The 20,129-nt window shown below is 45.4% G+C and overlaps 1 protein-coding gene across 1 annotated transcript in view; it reads left to right on the plus strand.

Annotated features, from left to right (window-relative positions):
* Window positions 1-589: 589 nt before the first annotated feature.
* Window positions 590-20,129, plus strand: part of RORB (RAR related orphan receptor B) — a 158,464-nt gene continuing 138,924 nt past the window's right edge. Inside the window, exon 1 of the mRNA XM_083702076.1 lies at window positions 590-729. Within this exon, the coding sequence (XP_083558202.1) occupies window positions 723-729 (7 nt within the window). The 5' untranslated portion in view covers window positions 590-722. The remainder of the gene's footprint in view (window positions 730-20,129) is intronic.

Below are 20,129 nucleotides of genomic sequence, written 5' to 3' on the forward strand. Positions count from 1 at the left end.
TCCCACCTCGGGCGCCTTCCGATTGGCCGAGGCGCTGACAGTGGGCGGGGCCCGAAGTCGCCGGCTCCGGCCCGCCCTCCGCTATAAGCCTCTTGCCAGCTTTCCCTCAGCACCTCTCGCCCTCCGTCTCCCGCGCTCGGCGCGTCCCTGTCAAAGCGAAGCGGGGACCAAGTCGCGCCGGGGAAAGAAAGCTGCTCCGACAGGCGCGGGTGTCATGTGAGAAACGCACAGGCTCTGCCCTCCCCACGGCCCTTGTCCTTCGGCGCCTCTCCCTGCCGGGGTCTTCTTTTTCCAGAAAGAAACTCCCGTCCCCCCTCGCGCCCTCATTTCTCTCTGCTGCTCCTGCTCCGAAACGGACGAGGCGACCACCAGCCCTCCGTCGCCCGTCTCCTCCGCCCGCCGCCGCCGCGGCCGGCGCTCCTCAGTTCAAGGGATCACAAAAGAAATCTCGTGAGGCGCTCGGGGGCGCCTTGGACGCGGAGAGCGAGCGAGCGCGGAGGAGGGGCGGCGCGGGCGCCTCAAGCCAGAAAGACCCCGGGCTGAGGGCGGAGGCGGCTTCTCCGGCCGCGAGAAAGAAAAGTGTGCGAGCGCAGCCTCGGAGGAATGCTCTGCGCAGCCGAGCAGCCCCGCTCTCGCCGCCGCCGCAGCCTGCGCTCTCGCTGAGAAGGGGATTTTAAAGCTGGGAGCTACATGACTGCGCGGAGCAGGGAAGCGCCAGCATCATGCGAGGTAAGGGCTGCTGCCTCGGGATCCGCGGGGAGAGCGGGGCGCCGGGGGGGGGGGGCTCTTAACAAATCTGCTTCGGGGCGTCTAGAAGGGATCAAAGATGGAGAGGAAATGGATGCTGACGTTGTCAGAAAGTTCTCACGTTCGTGTCTCTCTTTTTCGGAAGCATGGCTTCTTCTATTATTATTATTATTATTATTATTATTAATCATGAAAGGTGTCTCGGCAGGGCCTGAGCGCTTTCTCCGCCTTCCTCTCCTGATACTCCAGCAGAAGTTCCATGAGCGGCGTCCTGCCTGGCAACTTCTCCTGGAGCGTCTTCCAAGTTTGGGGGAGGCTTCCTTGGGTGCCAGCAGTTCAGCACCACACGCTTCCTGGCGAGAGAGGCTGACTTGGCGCTTCGGAGGCTCGCTCTTTGGGGAGGCGGGCACAGAGTTTGGAGCGAGTTTCGAAACAGAGCCCCCCAACTCGGTCTTCTCCCGGTGGGCGCCCACATCCACTAAGCAGGTGGCCGGTGCTCAGGGATGGAGAAAGGGAGCACCGCTCTTCTTTTCAGAATAAGGGGGGGGGCAAGTATTTGCGTGGGGAGCCGGGATGTCTTGGTCGGCGCACTGAGTGCAACGTAGCCCAAGGGGTGCAGGTAAAGACCGGAGGCAGAGCATCCCAAACTTGAGAGGCGCCCATTTTTAGGAGGGGCCGCGATCCCTCTGCCTGCTTGGGGGCAGCAAGTCCCGGAGGAAGGAGCGGCAGCTGGAGGCTCCCCTTGGCCCAGATGGCTCCTTTTCCTGGGCCCCCTTGGTGTCTGAGTAGTGGGGCACCTTCGTCCACCTATGCAGGTGGTGGTCCCCACAGACAGGCATCTCTCTCGTGCTTAGCCTGCTGGCATCCCATTCTTGTTGTCTGTCTTTCCTTGGAACTCACCACTCGTGGCACCATCGCTCCTTTGGCATCACTGTTCGAGTCCAAGGCTGGCGGTAGGGCTGGGGAGGCGGGGTTCGAAGGGGGTGAGCTGAGATGTTTGAAGGACAGGGGGCTGAGCTGCCTGCGGCCGTGGATCCTGCCTCTTCGAGGGACTGCCGGGGTGTCCCTCGGCCAGGAGAGTCCCCCGAGGTGCGGTTAGGTAATTCTAGGCTCCGGACTCCATGGCCTTACGTGCGGGAGGAGCGGCTCTCTCTTTAGATGGTAACATGGATTCCTTCAACTACTTCAAAATGTGACGAGCTCCCCTCCCCCCCCCCCCAGCTTATTCTGCTGAGTGGACTTTTCTGAAGACTCTCTGAAGCGCCACCCCCACCCCGCATGTTGACTCGACTCGTTTTTAATTCGCGAGGAGTTCCTTGAACCGACACCTGCTTTCACCTCTCTCTCTCCTCCCCCAAAGGAACCCAAGCCATCATTCCCAACCTCCGTTTCCCAAGCACATCCCACCACTCCACGAGGAGTCCACTCTCAACTGTTATTGCGGCCACACGCGGATCCTAGTACTCCAGGTTATCAGCCTCGTATTCCCTAAGCCAGTGAAACTCGAGTTTGCTGCCGTGGGCCCTCTCCGGCCCGATCCTAATATTGATGTTTTTATTCCAAGTGCTTTTATACCGCGCTTTCCGTCAGAAAAGATCGCAAAGCTGTTTAGAAAGGTCCCCGAAGCATTGGATGGAGAGGGTGGGGGGCGCAGGGAGTGGAGTCTAAAAAACCCCCCGCCCAACGTTTTTATTATTATTATTATTATTATTATTATTATTATTATTATTATTATTATGTGTATACCGCCCTTCACCCAGTTCATGTCCTTCTTACTCCTTCCGTGCAAAAGTGTTTTTCAAATGATAGACTTACAGCTCAATCCTAATCATGTCTGTTCCATTGAAGTCAATTGTGCTTACTCCTAGGTAAATGGGGTTAGGGTTGCCACCTAAAACCCAAAAAAAGGGGGAGAGGAATGCATATTACTCTCCCATCCAGCGCGTTTTCCGCTGGACCAGAAGCCCTCGGCCGCGCCGGTGGCACTGCTCCATCTTTCTGCCTTGTGCGCCTAACGGAGCTTGCGGTCAGCTTTCTCGTTGGTCTTCTGACCAGCGCTCTTGGTCCTCATCTCATGTTCAAGAAGGCCGGCCCAACGGGCTTCCCGCCCCTTCACTCAGTAGTGGATTGGCCGGTGCCTTTGAAAAGGATAAGGCCACTGCTCTCTAGCAGGTAGCTTAGAAGAGGTAGCTTAGCAGGTAGCTTCTTAGCTACGCAAACACGCAAACTTTAGGATTGCGCATGGCTCTGTTTCGCTCGCTCTTACTGGGCCGCTTAGAAGTCTGATGTGACGGGCGCTTGCGCGTTTCCTCGCTCCCAATATCTAATCCACTCCCTACTTAACCCGGGTCCCTTTTAAGGAGACTTCGGTAAAGGTGGGAAAGGGGCGGGAGAGTCTCACAAACTCAACTCGCGCGGTTGCTGGATACGTATTTGCTGAGTGAACTTTTCTGTCTCTGCTGTCTCTCTCCCGCAAACGAGTAGGAGGCGGGGAAGGCAAAAGCGGAGATAAAAACTAACAGCGCCCTCCAATGCAGAAGGGAGGGGGGCGTATGTTAACTTGGTATGATGGGGAAGCAAAAAAACACCTCTCTGTGTGCGCGCCCTCGGTAACAGTCTCACTCCTCTCTAGATCCCCGGAGACAGGCCGCAAAGGAAAATAATTTGGGGTTGGGTTTTTGAGGGTGGTTGGGTGGGGGTGTCGAGGGGTTCAGTTTTGACTTGCTGATCTAAGGAGAGGAGAGACTCAGGGCTCATCCAGACTTCCTTTTGTGCAGTGTTTCTAGGCAAAGGTACGAGTTCGGTGTCGGAGCGAAATTCCCGATTCCTACTAAATAATACTAATACCAATGCTAATACTACTAATAATAATACCAGAAGCGGGGGGTGAGATCCCTGGGTGTTGATGTGAAGGGGCAGTTTCCTTCATGCCTGTAAGGACTGTGGCTGTGGGGAAGAGGTGCTGTGCGTTGCAGGATGACCTTGAGCCTAGGGACAAAAAGGCGGAGGATGATTCCCGGGAGCGGAGGTCAGTCAGGGGTGCTAGGGGGCTGAAAGTAGAGGGACGCGCGCAGTCGGAACGACCCTGCTGGAGCGGCGGCCTGTGCTCTGTGGCGGGCCGGAGAAGGCCTGACAGCAGGAAGTGCCGTGAGGGCTTCCTTGCCATTGCTGGGCCTCGGAGAGTGGAGGAAGAAGGAGCAGCACTTTGGGCAGGGGAGGGGGTAGAGTAAAGAAAAGCTGGGAAGAAGCCGGGAGGGAACGGATATGGGGGCCGTTTCATATCCACTCCATTGACGCAAATGTATATCTTTTTGTAGGGAGAGGTTCCTGGGGTGAGGCTGGCCTGTTGGCTTTCTGACCTCGCAGCTCAGTATCTAGGGAAATGCACTCTGCACGCGCTCAAAGCCATTCTCAGCTTCGTTTCTCACTTTAGATGAACTGGGTTTCAGAGGCTCGGCTGCGGAAATCTGGGGTTGTTTCCTTCCGGCCTTCTCTTGAGTCCTGTTGGACTGGGACGGAATTGGACTGGGACGGAATTGGAGGAGGCAGCTACAGTGGCTAGAATGGACCACGAGGGTGGGAAGTTCGAAGTAAGATCGAGGACACTCCACACATGCCGGGAAAAAGCCCAAACGGATGACCCGGCTTAGCATTGTAGAGGTGCTATATTTTGAAGAGCAAAATGACGCCCATTCAAAGCAAATAAATGCAATTTGTCTCAGATTTTACCCCTGAGAAAGAGGACGTGTCCTGGAAAAAGAGGACACATGACAACCCAATTAGAGACTAACAGTCTTTTATGCCGTGCATGTTTCCTCGGAAGTAATCCTTGCTGTGTTCAGTGGGGCTTACTCTCAGGTAGGTGTGCACAGGGAGTGCTAAGCACACTTATTAGGGAGTAAGCCGCTTTGAGATGAGTGGGATTTCTTTCGGGGGTGGGGGAGGGTATGCTCCGGCTTGAGTTGCGTGGTCGGACTGAGTTCCATGGGACTCCAAGCAGACATCGCTGAATCGACATTTTTTGTGTTGGGATATTTGGAGGACAAGATCCTGTCGGGTCATATGCATGAAGAGGTGGCAAACATGAGCAGTGGAAAACCAAGCGAACCACCAGATGTGCGGAAATGCGCTGCCAAAATAGAAGGCGCCGCTCTTGGTTTTGGGGAAAGCGCCTTCCGGACTCGGATTAGGCACTTCTCTGATTCGGAAGCCTCGCGTAGTTCTGCGGCCTCCCATTTCCCTTGGCCAGGGAAGGCTCTCCTTCACCCGCGTAATGTAAACCTTCGAAGAGCATTGTTGGCGAGCGATGACCTGGCTATGCGACTTGAATGGTCCTGCAGGTCGACCAACCTCGGGCTTACCTTGCTTACCTGGGGAAGCAAACCCCAAAGCGACCAGCTGTGCTTACTTTCGAGTAAGCAAGCAATAGGATCGGGACCATGCACGTCCAGTAGCTGGGTTGCTGAGCACAAAAAGGGGCAGGCAGGGATCTAGAAGGTGTAGCTGACTTGAGGCTCAATAAAGGGCCTGTGTCAGTCCGACCAGCCACTGTCTGGTCTGAAACCCAACCGTTTTGCTTTTACCTAAGCTATGAATCCGGCAGCATCTGCTGTCTTTTCTCCGTCTGTCTGTCTCTTTTGTATGTTTCTGTGTTGGAGCCGGGGCTTGTCATGTGCTCCACTGACCCACTTCTTTCGGCTGAGAAAACAAGCCCTGAGACCAGGGCAGGATCCCCTCCGCCCAGTCTCCAGCGCCTGACAGGCAGAGATTACTCAGCGAAAGCTATCCAGATTTTCCAAGCGCTTTTCTTTCATAAATATTTTTATAGGTTCTATATATCACAGGACACCACACACACATCTTGCCGACGTCTTCCTTAACACCATGCGTGAACGGCAGTTCCATTTGGACTGTAGGTTCCTTGCACGTAGAAGCGGCCTGAAAATAAATTTGCAGGAGTGACACGTAGTTTTCCAATTACTCCACAGACAGATGCAAACGAAGCTTCGGTGGGAAAATATAGAACGGCTGAGTTATAGTCCCTTCCCACCGAAAAATTGCGGGGTTCGTTTGTGTATGTCTGCTTTCCTCACCACCCGCAATGTGCTGCTTTTACAATATCTGCTGTTCCCCACACACCAGTCTGGTTCTGTTCACCCTTACGCAGAATGAAGTCCCATTAAACTCAGTGCGACTTATTTCCAAGGACGCTTGGCATGCAAGTTTGCTCTCATCTAGTTTTAAAAAGGGCCTTTGCACCATGTCATCAAATCTGCCTGAGTAAAACGCGAAGGAGCAGGTTACCCTCGTGGTTTCCCGAAGGATGCGAAATTCACATCCGCTCCAAAACTCCGACGGACCTTCCTGGATTCGTGGACTTTACCCCTTCCTAAATAAACTGGGTTTGGCAGCCCTAACCTCTAACGGAAGGAGCTAAGGCCCAAGAAGTCAGCGGCATTTACTTCCAAGTAAGTGCCTTCCCACCGCGCTCCGCGGCTGCATGAGTGCACTTAGAACTGCTGGCTTTGAAATCAACGCCACGGATGAGGCCCCGAAGGGGAGCGCCGTGGCTGCTTCCGTTTCTGCCGGCCCCAGCAATCTCTCTGCCTCCGCATCTTCTCGCTCGTGTCCCGCACGACCAAAGGCACCTCCTTGCCCCCTTCGCCTTCTCCCCCTGCAGGTGACGGGCCCCGCCACCAAGACCACTTTCTCCTGGCAAGGCCCGCCCCCGCGTCCCCACAAGCCGAAAGTTCGGGCGAGGGCGGGGAGGGCGGCAAGAGAGCCAATCAGAAGGGCCTTCTCGTGACCGGGACATGGCCGGAATCCCTCCCGCTCGCCGTTTTAAACGTTTTGTTGTGACGCGGGTGAAATCGGGGCCGACTTGAGGGCCTCGACGTCGGGAAACAGTCCGGGGAAACTCTCCCCCCCCCTCGCCCCTTTTCCTGGCGTACCGCGCCCCCTCCCCGCCACCCGCCACCAGCTTTGCAAGCTCGGGGGGGGGGGCTGACGGCGGGATCTTGAAGGCTGCAGCCCCCGCGGCCAAGAGCCCATCCAAAAGCAGAACCTGCGGATCTCTGGGCCTTCTTCCCAGGCGGTGGCTGCATTTCAGGCGGGCAGCTGGCCTTTGGATCCCGCCCCAAGTTGCTGCGCCTTGCGCTCGCTCCCGGCCCCTTCCACCACAAAGCAAGGACCGAATGGCGTCAATCAGCCTGGAAATCTACGGGGCGGGAGAAGAGTCAACTCCGAGCCAGGCTACAGCTCCTGTGTTGGTTGCCGGCATAGGCCCCTCTTTCAGGAGGGGTGCAAGCTTGACTGGGGGCGCATAGGTTGGGTATAGCGATACGTGGAACATCAAGGCGTCTTGTAGCACCTTAAAACCCAACAAATATATCATGGCCCACGCGCATTCCTGGATTAGAGAGTTCATTTCATCCGATGTATCCGATTCCGACCAAGTGGACTCCAGTCTGAAAAAGCGTTGCTAAGTTAAACCTAGTAGGCTTTAAGGTGCAACAAGACTCGCCTCTTCTCTCCCCCGCGCTAACCCTCTACCAGCTCTGCCGTCATCCACCGCTGTAGGCGGAGGCTTCGTCCCATGTTAGGGGTCCCCAATGGGGGATGCAACTTTGTCTGGATCTGACCACAAGTCCTAAATAAATCTGGGTGTACTGAGCAATTTGCTTGCATTTATGAGTAACGGGCCTTTGTTACCACGGAAGAGCAATGAAAGGAAACGTTGGCACGAAGTGCAGACAGAATAAATCGACCGAGTAAGTCAACATGACAGACTTCTAATAGTGTAAAGTTGCGCTCCAAGCCCGCATCGCGCAGCCCGATCCTATGCACGCTTACTCGGAAGCAAGTTCCACGTCCTCTGTACGGCTTAAGCCCAAGTCAGTGTGGTTAGGCTTACACCCTCAGGCCCAGTGCACTTGGTGGGGCTTCATGGCGAGGAGAGATGGTTCGCCCCGGTGCTCAGATTGAAGCTGGACTCAAAACGCCTCTCCCTTTGACATCTCATTCTGCTGGGACAATGGTGCCAAATGAACCTCGGTGTGTCTTTTGTTTTATTTAAAACAACAACAACGATAGCGAGTATCCCAAACGCCGCCGGGTTCATCTAGGATCCTCCAGCCCGCAATCCTAAAGAAGGTCTAGTACAATACTGTACTGGCGATTCGTTCGATTTAGGACCGGAGTTGTTTGTTAATGGAATATTAATCACACCGCATTTTCAGTTCTGTCCCTGAAGGGGAAGAGGACACGGGAATCAATAGATTTATTGGCATTCAGCAAAATCAAAGCACGTTAACCTTGCGAGGCTGAACACGCGGTTATAGCAGAGGAGGCGATAAAGGTCTTATTTAGCGGCGATGTATATACATCTCACCATCTCCACTTTCGAAAGATCCCGCATTTTTCGCTCCTCTCCTCCTCTCCATCTCCGCCCCTCCTGGTTGGTTGAACTTCAAGTCAAAGTAGGCGAAAGGGCGGCAGAAATGAATTGTTGATCTGCCAAAGTAACGTCTGAAGCGTGGATAGGTGAGGAGGGGGTCGGTCTGATTTAAAAATTTTGAGGGGTGCTGTTTCCCTGCCCTGACCAGAATTCGATGAGCTGCAGTGTTTTTTCAGATCCCAGAATGAGGCTATCTGCATTAAGGCGATTATCTCGTGTCTTGGGCAACAAAATTTCACAGGAGCCTGGGAAGAGCCAAGTTAACGTTTTCCTCTAATTCAAGAATTCTCTGCTGTTGCCATTTGTATAACGGAACCACAGAAGTGTATCTAGCATCTGGTTTGATGCAAGCCTCTTTGTGCGTTTCACACATTGGTATTGCCCTCTTCGACTAATCGCTGTAGTTTGCGATTAAAAGATCTCTGACTCGCAGAATTGTTCGTGGTTGTGGGGACGGAGGAGCTGACAGAAAAAAATAACCCAAAAAATTCATTTGCAATTGTTAAAATGCCCATTTGAGCTGGAAATTTAAAAGGCACTGCCTGATTCTTCCAAAAAGAAAAGAAATGCAACATCTCTTGAACACCTTTTCCACATTAAAATACATACTTATAGAATCAGTGGGCAGTCCAGATTTAAAAGAACAAACACATCTAAATAGTGGCTTTCCCATGCAAAAAAACCCATGGATTTTGATGCTCTGTGGGATACTTAAAATGTGGAGGGTTTTGATACTTCTTAGTGTTGCTGGGTCTGTAACCAAAATGGTAGAGAAGTGACAAGGTTAACTGAAGCTCATGATATCCTAAGCATGCCTTATCACTAATAATTATCCACAACCCATCATTTATTGTAAAGATGTGTTAAGCCAATACATCGCAAATTGTTTTCAAATCTGTACTTTTAAAACTTTACAGTGGCAACAATGCATTCAATCTCAGTTTCACAAATCTGGCATTCAAGTGTGTGCGTGTGTATTCTTTTTAGCCTCAGAATAGGCCCCTAGGAAGTAGAATGGTTCCCCCAACAATTTGGAGGTTTTTGGGATTATCAAAAAATGCATAAAACTCAATCTTCATGACTCAAAATATATAATTTGTCTGACAGTGAATGTAGGTAATTTCGCAAGATTATTAACATAAATAAAATTTTCCTTTAATTATCAATAATTGTGTGTTGCTGAAACATGATGATTAATTCTGAATGCCATCCTAAGGAATTATTTTTTTTATTCTTAATTGATTTGGTGCAATATCTGTGAAACAGTCAACAGCTATCCATAATACATTAGCCAGAATTGATACTTTTATTTGAGTTGGTCACCACTGGGGTTCAGTTTTTATTGATGTGAGCAATGAAAAAGATTCAGGGAACCATTGACCATTAAATATACTATTTATATGTGGCATAAATAGATACGACCAGGCTTATTAAAGGAACTGTGAGTAGAAAGGCCTTCAATGACCATAAAACACAAGCCAACTTTGCAGCAATACTTAACAAATCTAGGGGACATACAATGCTGTATGATACTGCTTAGTACCTTGGATACATTGGTTTCATTTTACATGGACTGATACCTTTCCAGTCATATTACATAAATCTAGCCTGAAATTGAAAATGCCGTGATCTTTTTGAAACTCTTTCCATAGATTAGTATTTTTTCTGATAATGATGCTTTTCTCACTGTTTTTTTAATTAAATAACATATTGAAAGTTTTTACATTAGTAAAGTGCTTACAAATAAATATAAGAACAATTAAAAATATATATTTAGCCACATTTGAAGCACTTTTAGTAATAACAATTCTACCTTGGTCATATGTTCAACCTCTTTTAGATTTTTAAACATTATATTCTGTTAGGCACAACCCTTTTGAGGGTGATCAATCTAGAATTTTATAAGAAACAAATCAATTGATATGAAATTATCAGGGGGAAAATTCAACAATGAAACCAAAATAATTCTAGTAACAAGCATATGGTCCAAACATACAGAATTTACTTTTGAATTGTCCATGTTAATCTAAACAGCATTGGGATTTTTTTCCATTTAAATTTAGATATTAGTATTGAAACATATTCCTATTTTCAAAGGAAGGCCAAGAAACTTTAGGAAATGAAGAATTAATTTATAGTTAATTTAGATACAGAAATATCTCACATTATAAAGCACATACCCCTGTTAATCCAAATGTATTTGGAATCAAATGGAATATTTTGTGACTTCCTAGGTAAAGCAAGGGTACAATTAATGCTATGAATATATTGTACCAGTAACAGCCACTTGCAATATTTTTGTAATGGCTATGTAGGGCAAGAAAGCAATATCAGAAGGGAAAACCCCCAAAAGCCATCAAGCTGCGTTTTTGCTTTGCGCAATGGAGTCAGAGGAAAATGCCTTGGCGTCTGTGAAACTGAAGGATGTCTGCTTTTGTAACTGAAGACAAAGGAAGCACACAGGAATTAATATTGATTGAAGTAATCATCAGATGAATGGAAATTAGATTTACCAGTGTACCAATACAATATACGTGAGTCAGCCCTTTCATAGTCCATGTTGTGTCTTCAGTGCATGACCCTGCCCATTCATACCTTTACAAGACAACCCACGGGTATTTTAATGACAATCATACTAATTACTAGAAGTGTAAGTAACTATCAGTAATTACACAGAACTCATAGTGAGCTAGATAGAGAGTGCAAAGAAATTCATAAAACATTAAATAAGAGCATCCTGAAGAATACAGAGACCTCAGTGACTCATGGAGTCATGTACTTTTTGGATATTAATAACTCATTGTTGGGTAAGAATACATTTAAATCATTCTTCTATAGTTTCTATGAAAACTGATTGTACAAGATCCTGGTAAGGTTACAGTGAACAGGGACAGTCTATTTTATATGTCTTTTTGAATGACTAAAATGTGTTGTTTGCCTTTTCCAGTTCAAATATAATGCAGTCTACCTTAGTTGGAATGTAAGTTTCATTTTAGAATTAAACTAAAATTAAGTAATGCCCTACACTAATAACATTTACGCCTGTACACCCAATACAATAAGGGCTATAAATTGTCATCTGTGCTATGTCTGAAAATGCCCTTTGATTCAAAGGGTTTCTTAGTGTTTACTTGGTTACCAAATTTATTACCAATATCCAATGTTGGTTCCTTCAAATTCATACACCGTGCTTCTCTCATTTTTCATCAGAATTACCTTTTTTAGGTCTAAACTACAATTACACACTTTGTGCATGATCAAGTCAAGTCAGTCATTGGATCCCTACTGATTTCAAAGGAACATCTAAACAAATGCTTAATTTCCCACTGAAAGGAAAGGAAAATCCACATGCTTAATGTTTATTTGGATCATGTCCATTGTATTGCACCTTTCCAAAACACATAGTCTGAGAATTTACTTTGAGAAGTGTTTGCAATTTATCTCAACATGCAAAGTACACTGAGTGTACTTTTTATGGTGTTATTATCAAACTATTCTGATGGACTGTAATTGTTTCAAGAACTAGCATGAGGCTGTATAATAAAATACCTAAGGTTTTTTTTTAAGACAATGCCAGATTATCTCTGGATTAAAAGCTCCGTAAACAAAGTATTCTTTCAAGAAAAGAAAAAAAAGGTCAAGCATTGGTGGTGGATACTCATGAGATGAACTCATTATTTGAGAGATTATTTCATAGTCTACAGGGAAATTTTGCTATCCTGAGGCTATTCACATGAACAAGAAAAATCAGATTAGAATCTGTGTACTGTATGCCCATGTGAAATCTGGTGGCTAGAAGTTTTATGAAATGCAAAAGATTAAACATTGCCTGAGATAATCAAAGCTATAAAATCATTTAGCATTTTAGAAAGGGTGCGATCCTGGTCCCACTGAAGTCAGTAGTAAAACTCCAGTTGATGTTAATGGATTGCTGCCAAGCTTTGTTGCCACAGAACTGTACAGTCTCCAAACTCCTGTTGAAGTAAAGGTAAAGGTAAAGGTACCCCTGCCCGTACGGGCCAGTCTTGACAGACTCTGGGGTTGTGCGCCCATCTCACTCAAGAGGCCAGGGGCCAGCGCTGTCCGGAGACACTTCCGGGTCACGTGGCCAGCGTGACATCGCTGCTCTGGCCAGCCAGAGCCGCACACGGAAACGCCATTTACCTTCCCGCTGGTAAGCGGTCCCTATTTATTTACTTGCACCCAGAGGTGCTTTCGAACTGCTAGGTTGGCAGGCGCTGGGACCGAGCAGCGGGAGCGCACCCCGCCTCAGGGATTCGAACCACCGACCTTTCGATCGGCAAGTCCTAGGTGCTGAGGCTTTAACCCACAGCGCCACCTGCGTCCCTGTTGAAGGTATGAGTAAATTTTAAAATGCCCTGTTGAATAGATGTTGTCAAGGTAGGATTCAGAGGAACTTCTTCCTCTGGATGAAGAAGGTGCTCCTTCTAATGAAAGAAGGTTTACTCTGCTGCAGGAAGTTCCTCAGGATTTAGCCAATAGTAAGGAAGCGGGGAAATCTCAAATTTACAAAGTACTCAGAAGTAAGTGGGACTTAGAGTTCAGTTGAGTTTATTCTCCAGTTAGTATGGTTCAGATTGTAGCCTTGCTGCCTTGATTCTATATACCCAGTTGACTAACAACACAACCCTACGTTTATTCAGAAATAAGTTCCATAGTGTCATAGAATAGAATCATAGAATCATAGAGTTGGAAGAGACCACAAGGGCCATCGAGTCCAACCCCCTGCCAAGCAGGAAACACCATCAGAGCACTCCTGACATATGGTTGTCAAGCCTCTGCTTAAAGACCTCCAAAGAAGGAGACTCCACCACACTCCTTGGCAGCAAATTCCACTGTCGAACAGCTCTTACTGTCAGGAAGTTCTTCCTAATGTTTAGGTGGAATCTTATTTCTTGTAGTTTGGATCCATTGCTCCGTGTCCGCTTCTCTGGAGCAGCAGAAGTGTCTAATGTGTCTTGCTAGCAAGTGTCCTTAGGACTGCAGCCTTAATAAGTAACACAGTTGGCTACCCAAAACTCAATAAACCCCTAGTTCCCAGAGTGCTGGATAATACTCAGTTTGTCTTGCAGGAATAACTAAAGTGGTTTTATATTGTCTTATTAGACATTTTGATAAAGTTGTTTGGTAAAAGAGTTTAGAGAAAACTGCGAACTTGATCAAAAGGAAATTGACAAATATATAATTGGACCATTTTAACATGTAGCACTTCAGCCGGGTTTTGCAATTCCTTAATCTGAAATTTGAATGTAAAATATATACAGTACAAGGCTTTAAAATTCATTTTTGTTTTCTATCCTGCTCATTCATACATGCAGTCAAATAGCACGATAGAGGCTGTCCAAAAAGACAATACTAGCATTGTATGTAGAGAAAAACCCATAGCTGTGTTCATTTCTTCCTGTTCTATTGTATGGCTGTTTGCATTATTTTATATTAAAGAAAGGACTTTGGCTGGATCTTTTATAATCTAAAAGGTATTAGTCTTTAATTCTATGCACAATTTTCCTTGGACGTATAGGCTTCATGTCATTCTACCTATGCAATGTCACTGAGAAAAGTAAAAGAAAATATGTGTTCAGCTGATCAATGCACAATCATTGTTTTATGATTCCTTTATTAATTCCCATTTTGTAATTAACAAGTTGCATGACCATATTATGACATACTGTGCTATATTCCAGAAGGTGTTGGGATTTAATATTTTGTTGCATCTGCACAGTAATTGCCTGCACAGAGATTTGTGACTGATCATAGACTTCTGTGGGTGATATCCAAAGCTGTTGCTCCACTTGCACAACAAACTTCTGCATGCACAATGGAACTACCTCCTTCCCCTGCAACCTCTGTAGTCCCCTCAGAATATGCTCCAGAATCCCAAAGGATCCTCCAGAGCAAATTATGGGGAGGCACAAGAACAAGGGGAGGTCGAGTTGCGTGAACAGAAGTCTGTGTGCACAGCGTTGGATACTCCCATATTTGTGTTGATACAAGAAAACAGGGAAAGAGTTGTGATAAGAATTGAGTTGTTTCAGTGAGAAGGCTTCTAGGTCGCCTGCAGACAGTAATAGATTCTGTTTCAAACAAATCTACAATAAAAGATGGTGCTTGTATAATGGGGTAAACTATTTTACCAATAATATTCACTGCTGAACTGTTGTTGTGACAACTTTATTGTTCAAATGATGTGTTACTTTGCATGATCATTTGCTAGCTGCCCTGGAAGGGGAGAATATAACAATCTTGAATGAATGAGTGAAGTAATCCAGTACACACTAAAGAGTAATACAATTTTGCAAAAGTATTGAGGGATCATATTGGTAGGCTAAGTAGGTTCTTGGAACGGCATAATTCAAAGAATGCCATCTGTGCTGGAAGAAACACATGAATTTATGCTGCTCTGCTGTTTCTGGGGTGACTAGTTCCCTGTGTAAACTGAGAATGCATTTCAAATGATTTGTGATATCATGGGGAGTATTCTTCAATGCATTCCAAGGGCTACTTTCTATGCTGTGTTTCTTTTGTAAATTTTTAGACCTGAGTTGTTTTTTTAAAGAGACCATTCAAAAACGTAGGGTGTGAATGTGACAAACAGGAATCTGGGAATGCACATACTTATGGGTGCACTTGGGGTGAGAGTGACTGCGCTCCCTTGTCAAGTGTACCTTTCATGATTGTGTAATGCTTTCTTCACTTTGTGAAGTTCTTGGACATATTCTTACCATGTACTACTCTCTGCAGGTAAGCAAAACCCACTGATCTGGTTCTGGGATGGGCAAAGAACCTGTATTAAAAATTACACACCAGAAAATTGTGCCTAGGCCACTTCAGCAGAGTTATGTGGCTTGAGATGGATTTTTACTGTGAAATGCTTACTGTTTACAAAAAGCTAAATGACAAAAATAGCAGCCATATCTTTGATGCTGAATATACGCACATATCCTGCCCCCAAATATACCATCACATATTCAAAAGCAAAATAATAATAATAATAATAATAATAATAATAATAATAATAATAATAATACATTTTATTTATACCCCCGCCCCTCCCCTGCCAGAGCCGGGCTCAGGGTTGCTAACACCAGTAAAATTACAGTAAAAACATAATTGGGGGGGGACCCCAATTTAAAATACAGGTTAACATGCAATTTTAAATGCAGCATTTGTGCATTTTATGTGACTAGATTTTAATTGATTGATTTTTATTCTTATTTATTTATTACATTTACACTTCATATTTCTTCCATGATGCAACTGAAAGCAGCATACAAAGAATTTCCAGGCAGTCTCCCATCCAATCACAGTTCCGATCCAGACCTGTTTTGCTCCATCAAGGTGGTTGCTCCTGCCTTCAGAGTTCCCAGAGAAGAGCTTTGCTACAGCTAACTGAAAAGCACAGGGAATCAGAATGTTTTATTACAAATGGTCTTTCCAGACAGGCCAATCTGAGTTGAAGTGCAAATAAGTAAAGGCAAATTTAGCGCCAATTGTGATTTCAGAGGACTTAGGATGGGCTTAACTAGTATAAAGATGTTACATATTGAATGGAAGCAAGTTTGGCACCTGTGACTGATGAAGAAAATTATATAGTCTACAGATATCAGTTTGATCCTAGTAGGGGTTTTTCCTCACACCAGTTCTATGTATCTGCACCTGAATAATCCAAAAGAACTACATTTTTAAGATTTACCTTTTGTATTGACATTCCCAACTTATCTTTCAAAATTGCTTCTTCACTGACAAATACCTAATTTTAAACAATGCACTGTGCTAAGTCTGAAGCAGAAATATAATGGAGTGGCAATATTAAACTCTAAATGAAATCATCTGCTCCTTGCTTAAACCAATTTTATGAATTGCACCTTAAAGTTTACATTTTCAAGAAACAAAATACTGTTACTTCTGGATAGAAGCTCCCCACTTCAAAAGCCAGTCCTTGTGATCCCTTAAATAATTGTTAGTGTGCAATACTATGTATGTTTACTCAGAAGCAAGCCCCACTAAGTTCAAAGGGGCTTAGTCCTAGATAAGTGTGCACAGGATTGCAGCCTTAATAAACATTCCAGATAGATGCATAATAAATTCTGCAAACTACAAAATATTCATTTGTAACGATCTAAAATGATACACTGCTCTCATCCAGGGAATCCTGTGCATGGTGGAAGTCTGTGTGTAATTGCTTCAGTGCTTGTGACTCCTTAAATCTGTTGCATAGAAATCAGAATGGGGAGAAACATATGGTTCCATGTGCATTATTGCCAACCATAGCTCTGAAACAGTTGTTGTCTTGCTTGACTGCCTCAGCCTTTTGTGTGCTTGCTACAGCTGGCATGCCCAGGAGAAACTGTGTGGATCACTCGACTGGATTAGGATGTCTATCTGATTTTTAAATTATTCACAATCAGTGGCATGCTTGCTTACTCAGAAATAAAGACCCATTGAATTTAAACACCCTAATCCAGGATTACAGCTTTATTGATTTTGATGGTCCATAGGATTACAACTTTATTGATTTTGATGGGGGCATCCTGCTTAAAATCAAGCTGTGATTTTACTGATCTGCATTTCCGTTATGCAAATATACATGTTTTCTAATAATTTCTGAAGGGCAAAAGGATGGGGTCAGATCATGCTGTGAAAATAATCTAATGATAGACTATGATGGGCTTCCTCTCTGCCATTGCTTCTTAGTGCATATTACACTGGGCAACAATTTTTTACTTTTTGAATGTTGTCTAGATTTCTACAACTGATTTAGGGTATTTTTGCACTGCTGAATCAGGAAATGGCATCCGTTTCTCTCCATCAGGTCAGGTTTACTGTAAACTGAATGGTGGGCATTGATAAAGGTAAGTACACGTAAATTGCATGTTGCTTCACCATTTTTCAAACTTCAGGGCTTGAACTTCCGTTTCTTGGAACTCCTGGAATGCTCAGCGGCAGGGGGGTCTCTCTTCAGAGTCCAACAGTAGTCAGCCATCATGACTGTGTCCCAGTGACCCTGATACCTGGTCTCCATCTCTTTCGTGTCCTGGTGGAATCTCTCCCCCTGCTCGTCACTCATTGAACCCAGATTCTCAGGAAACCAGTCCATATGTGAAAATAGGTAGTGCATCTTGACGCTCATGTTGCAGCCCAGGTTTCTGAAAGCAGTCAGCATGTTGTTGACAAGTTCTGCGTAGTTTCTGGCCTTACTGTTGCCAAGAAAGTTCTTCACTACCAGAACAAATGCCTTCCACGCTTCCAGTTCCACTTCGTTCCAAATTCTGGATCTCTGATGAGCTGACGGATCTAAGGACCGTCAAAGATGGCAGGTTTCAACTTCTCCATGGTCAATCCTGGAAAAGCCTGGCACAAGTAAGTGAAGCAGTCACCATCCTTGTCCAGAGCCTTGGTGAACTGCTTGATTAAGTCGAGCTTGATATGCAGCGGTGGAAAGAGTATACTGTCTCTGTCCACCAGAGGGTCGTTGATGATGTTCCTTTCTTTGCAAGGCACCAATTCCTCCCGCACAGGCCAGTCCTTCTTCGTGTATTGCTGAGCACGGTCCCTACTATCCCACATGCACAGAAAACATGGGTACTTGGTGAATCCAGACTGTTGTCCCAACAAAAAGTTCACCATCTTCAGGTCAACACAAATAAACCACTTATGCTGATCACAACCAATTTTCTCCAGCACATACTTCACCGCTTTATAGTTCTCCTTCAGTGTACTCGAGTGAGCCAGGGGTATAGAGGCAAACTGGTTGCCGTTGTGTAGCAGAACACATTTCAGTGATCGCTTGCTGCTGTCAATGAACAGTCTCCAATCTTTGGGTTTGTACTGTGGCACTCCAAGCTTGAGCAGAAGCTGCGCAATATCTGCACAGTACACCAAGTCCTTCTCTTCCGAGAAAAAACGGAGGTACTCTTGATGCCTGTTGAGGAGGAAGCTGATGTGAGCACTGTCAGAGAGGAGGTTTTTTCCCTTCAATCTGGATGCCAACAGTTCGGCAGAGTCCTTTGACAAGCTGAGGTCGCAAACTAGATCATTCAACTCCTTTTGGGAAAATGGATGTGGAGCATCATCTTCAAGAACCACTTCTTCTTCTTCATGTCTTTCAACACTGGAGGCATCTTCGTCACTAATGTCAGGAAGTTCTCTGAAGATAGGCACTGGAATTTCATCACAATGAGCTACAGGACGATGTGCTGATTGAAGATCAGGATACTTCATGGGGCGGCTGCCCCATTAACTTAGTTTTGATCCCCCCAACTTTATGCTTTGCCGCACCAATTTATGGAAGATTTCGAGGTTTTATGACTTCAAACTGATCCGTTTTCGACATAATCACCCAGAACTATCAGACCTGAATGCTTCTTGTCATTAAAATAATCATTTCCAATCAAAACAACTATTCAACGTGGCATTTTACCCCCACCAACTTCTTCTAAAATGCTCCACACAAGCATACATGTGAACAAAAAACGTAAAAAATGACATGTGGCCATAGCTCACAAACTTGACCTGATTGAGCAAAACCAATGTGATTTTTGGATTCAGCGCATCAGATTCGTCCCAAATCAACTGAAAAAACGCAGACAACAAATTGGTTGTTGACCAGTGTTATTTATATCTATAGCTGTCTTCCTAATTTATTCAGTAATTGCCATTGGCAAAGAAAAGGGAAGCATCACAATTTGCAGGTAGCTGTCTTCATTTCTGCATGTGGCTTTGCATCCAATAAAGGAAATAGGCATTCATCCCCCCCCCCCCGCCACCACTCTCCCTTTCCTTTTTTCATCTCCTTCCATCCTTGCTTACCTATTGTTGTGTTTACAGGGCAAATGGTACAATTATGCTGTTCACTTCAACATTTGTATAAATGTCAGGCCTTATCCCCTGGCTAACTTTTCAGCTCTGCAATATTGGAACATGCAAAGCATGCAAACGGCATGAAAAATGTTCCTCATTTCAATTGCTAAAATTAAGAATGATCAATATCAAATCATGCAAATCACATGTTTGGTTCAGTTAAAGGGTTAACGGGTTTTGTCTCAGTGACAGAAGCAGAACCTGTAAAACAGAAATTCACCAGTCCAGCAGGAGAGTGGCTGTTTTTGAATCTCCAATTTTTACTCAATATATGGATAAACAAAGCAATTGTTTCTGTTCAGTTACAACTTTGAAAATGTTCACTTATTAACGAAGCATTTATTTAATTTGCCTTTGTTGTGGTCAAAACTGGTTGCATAGTACTGTATATTTACACCATCCTATTTACAAAATGATCCCAAACAGGCTGGGTCTGGGATGATCGGTGTGGCTTATTGAGTAAATATTGCTTCTCTCTGAATGGCTTAGTTTAGCCTCAGTAATGTCATCACATAGCCAGATCCTATTTGGTACATAGTGCTGAGATATCACCCTGGTTACTCTGTAATTAGTGATTAGTTGGGCTCAACTATGTGATAAATTCTGAAAGAAGGGACAGTAATTTGATGGGAGACGGAGTGCAAGGTAGCAGCATATAGGGAGAAAATGATAGTGAACAATATCAAAGTTAATATAATATTCTATGACATCAGAATTTGGGGGGGGGTCTAAGAAAAACACTACTTTTGCCTCATAAATTGAAATGGAAATATGTTCAGTCCATTCCTAGTATTTAGAAACATTCTTTGCATGTTTATTCAGAAGTAAGTTCCAATGAGTTACTTGCCAGTAAACGTTCATACAGAATTGCAGCCATTAGACCTTGAACCAGAGCTCAGTGAGTTCATGTGTGTACGGATTTCCCTATTCATTTTTCAAAAGTCTCATTCATGCCTTTGTGTGCCTCTCATTGAGTGTCTGGAGCCGCATCTTCCTTCAAAGTGAATCGGGAAATATTGGTGAGGATGCCATCCACAACTACCAG

This window comes from Podarcis gaigeae (genome assembly GCF_964106915.1).
Source record: "Podarcis gaigeae genome assembly, chromosome: 11".
Lineage (NCBI taxonomy): Eukaryota > Metazoa > Chordata > Lepidosauria > Squamata > Lacertidae > Podarcis > Podarcis gaigeae.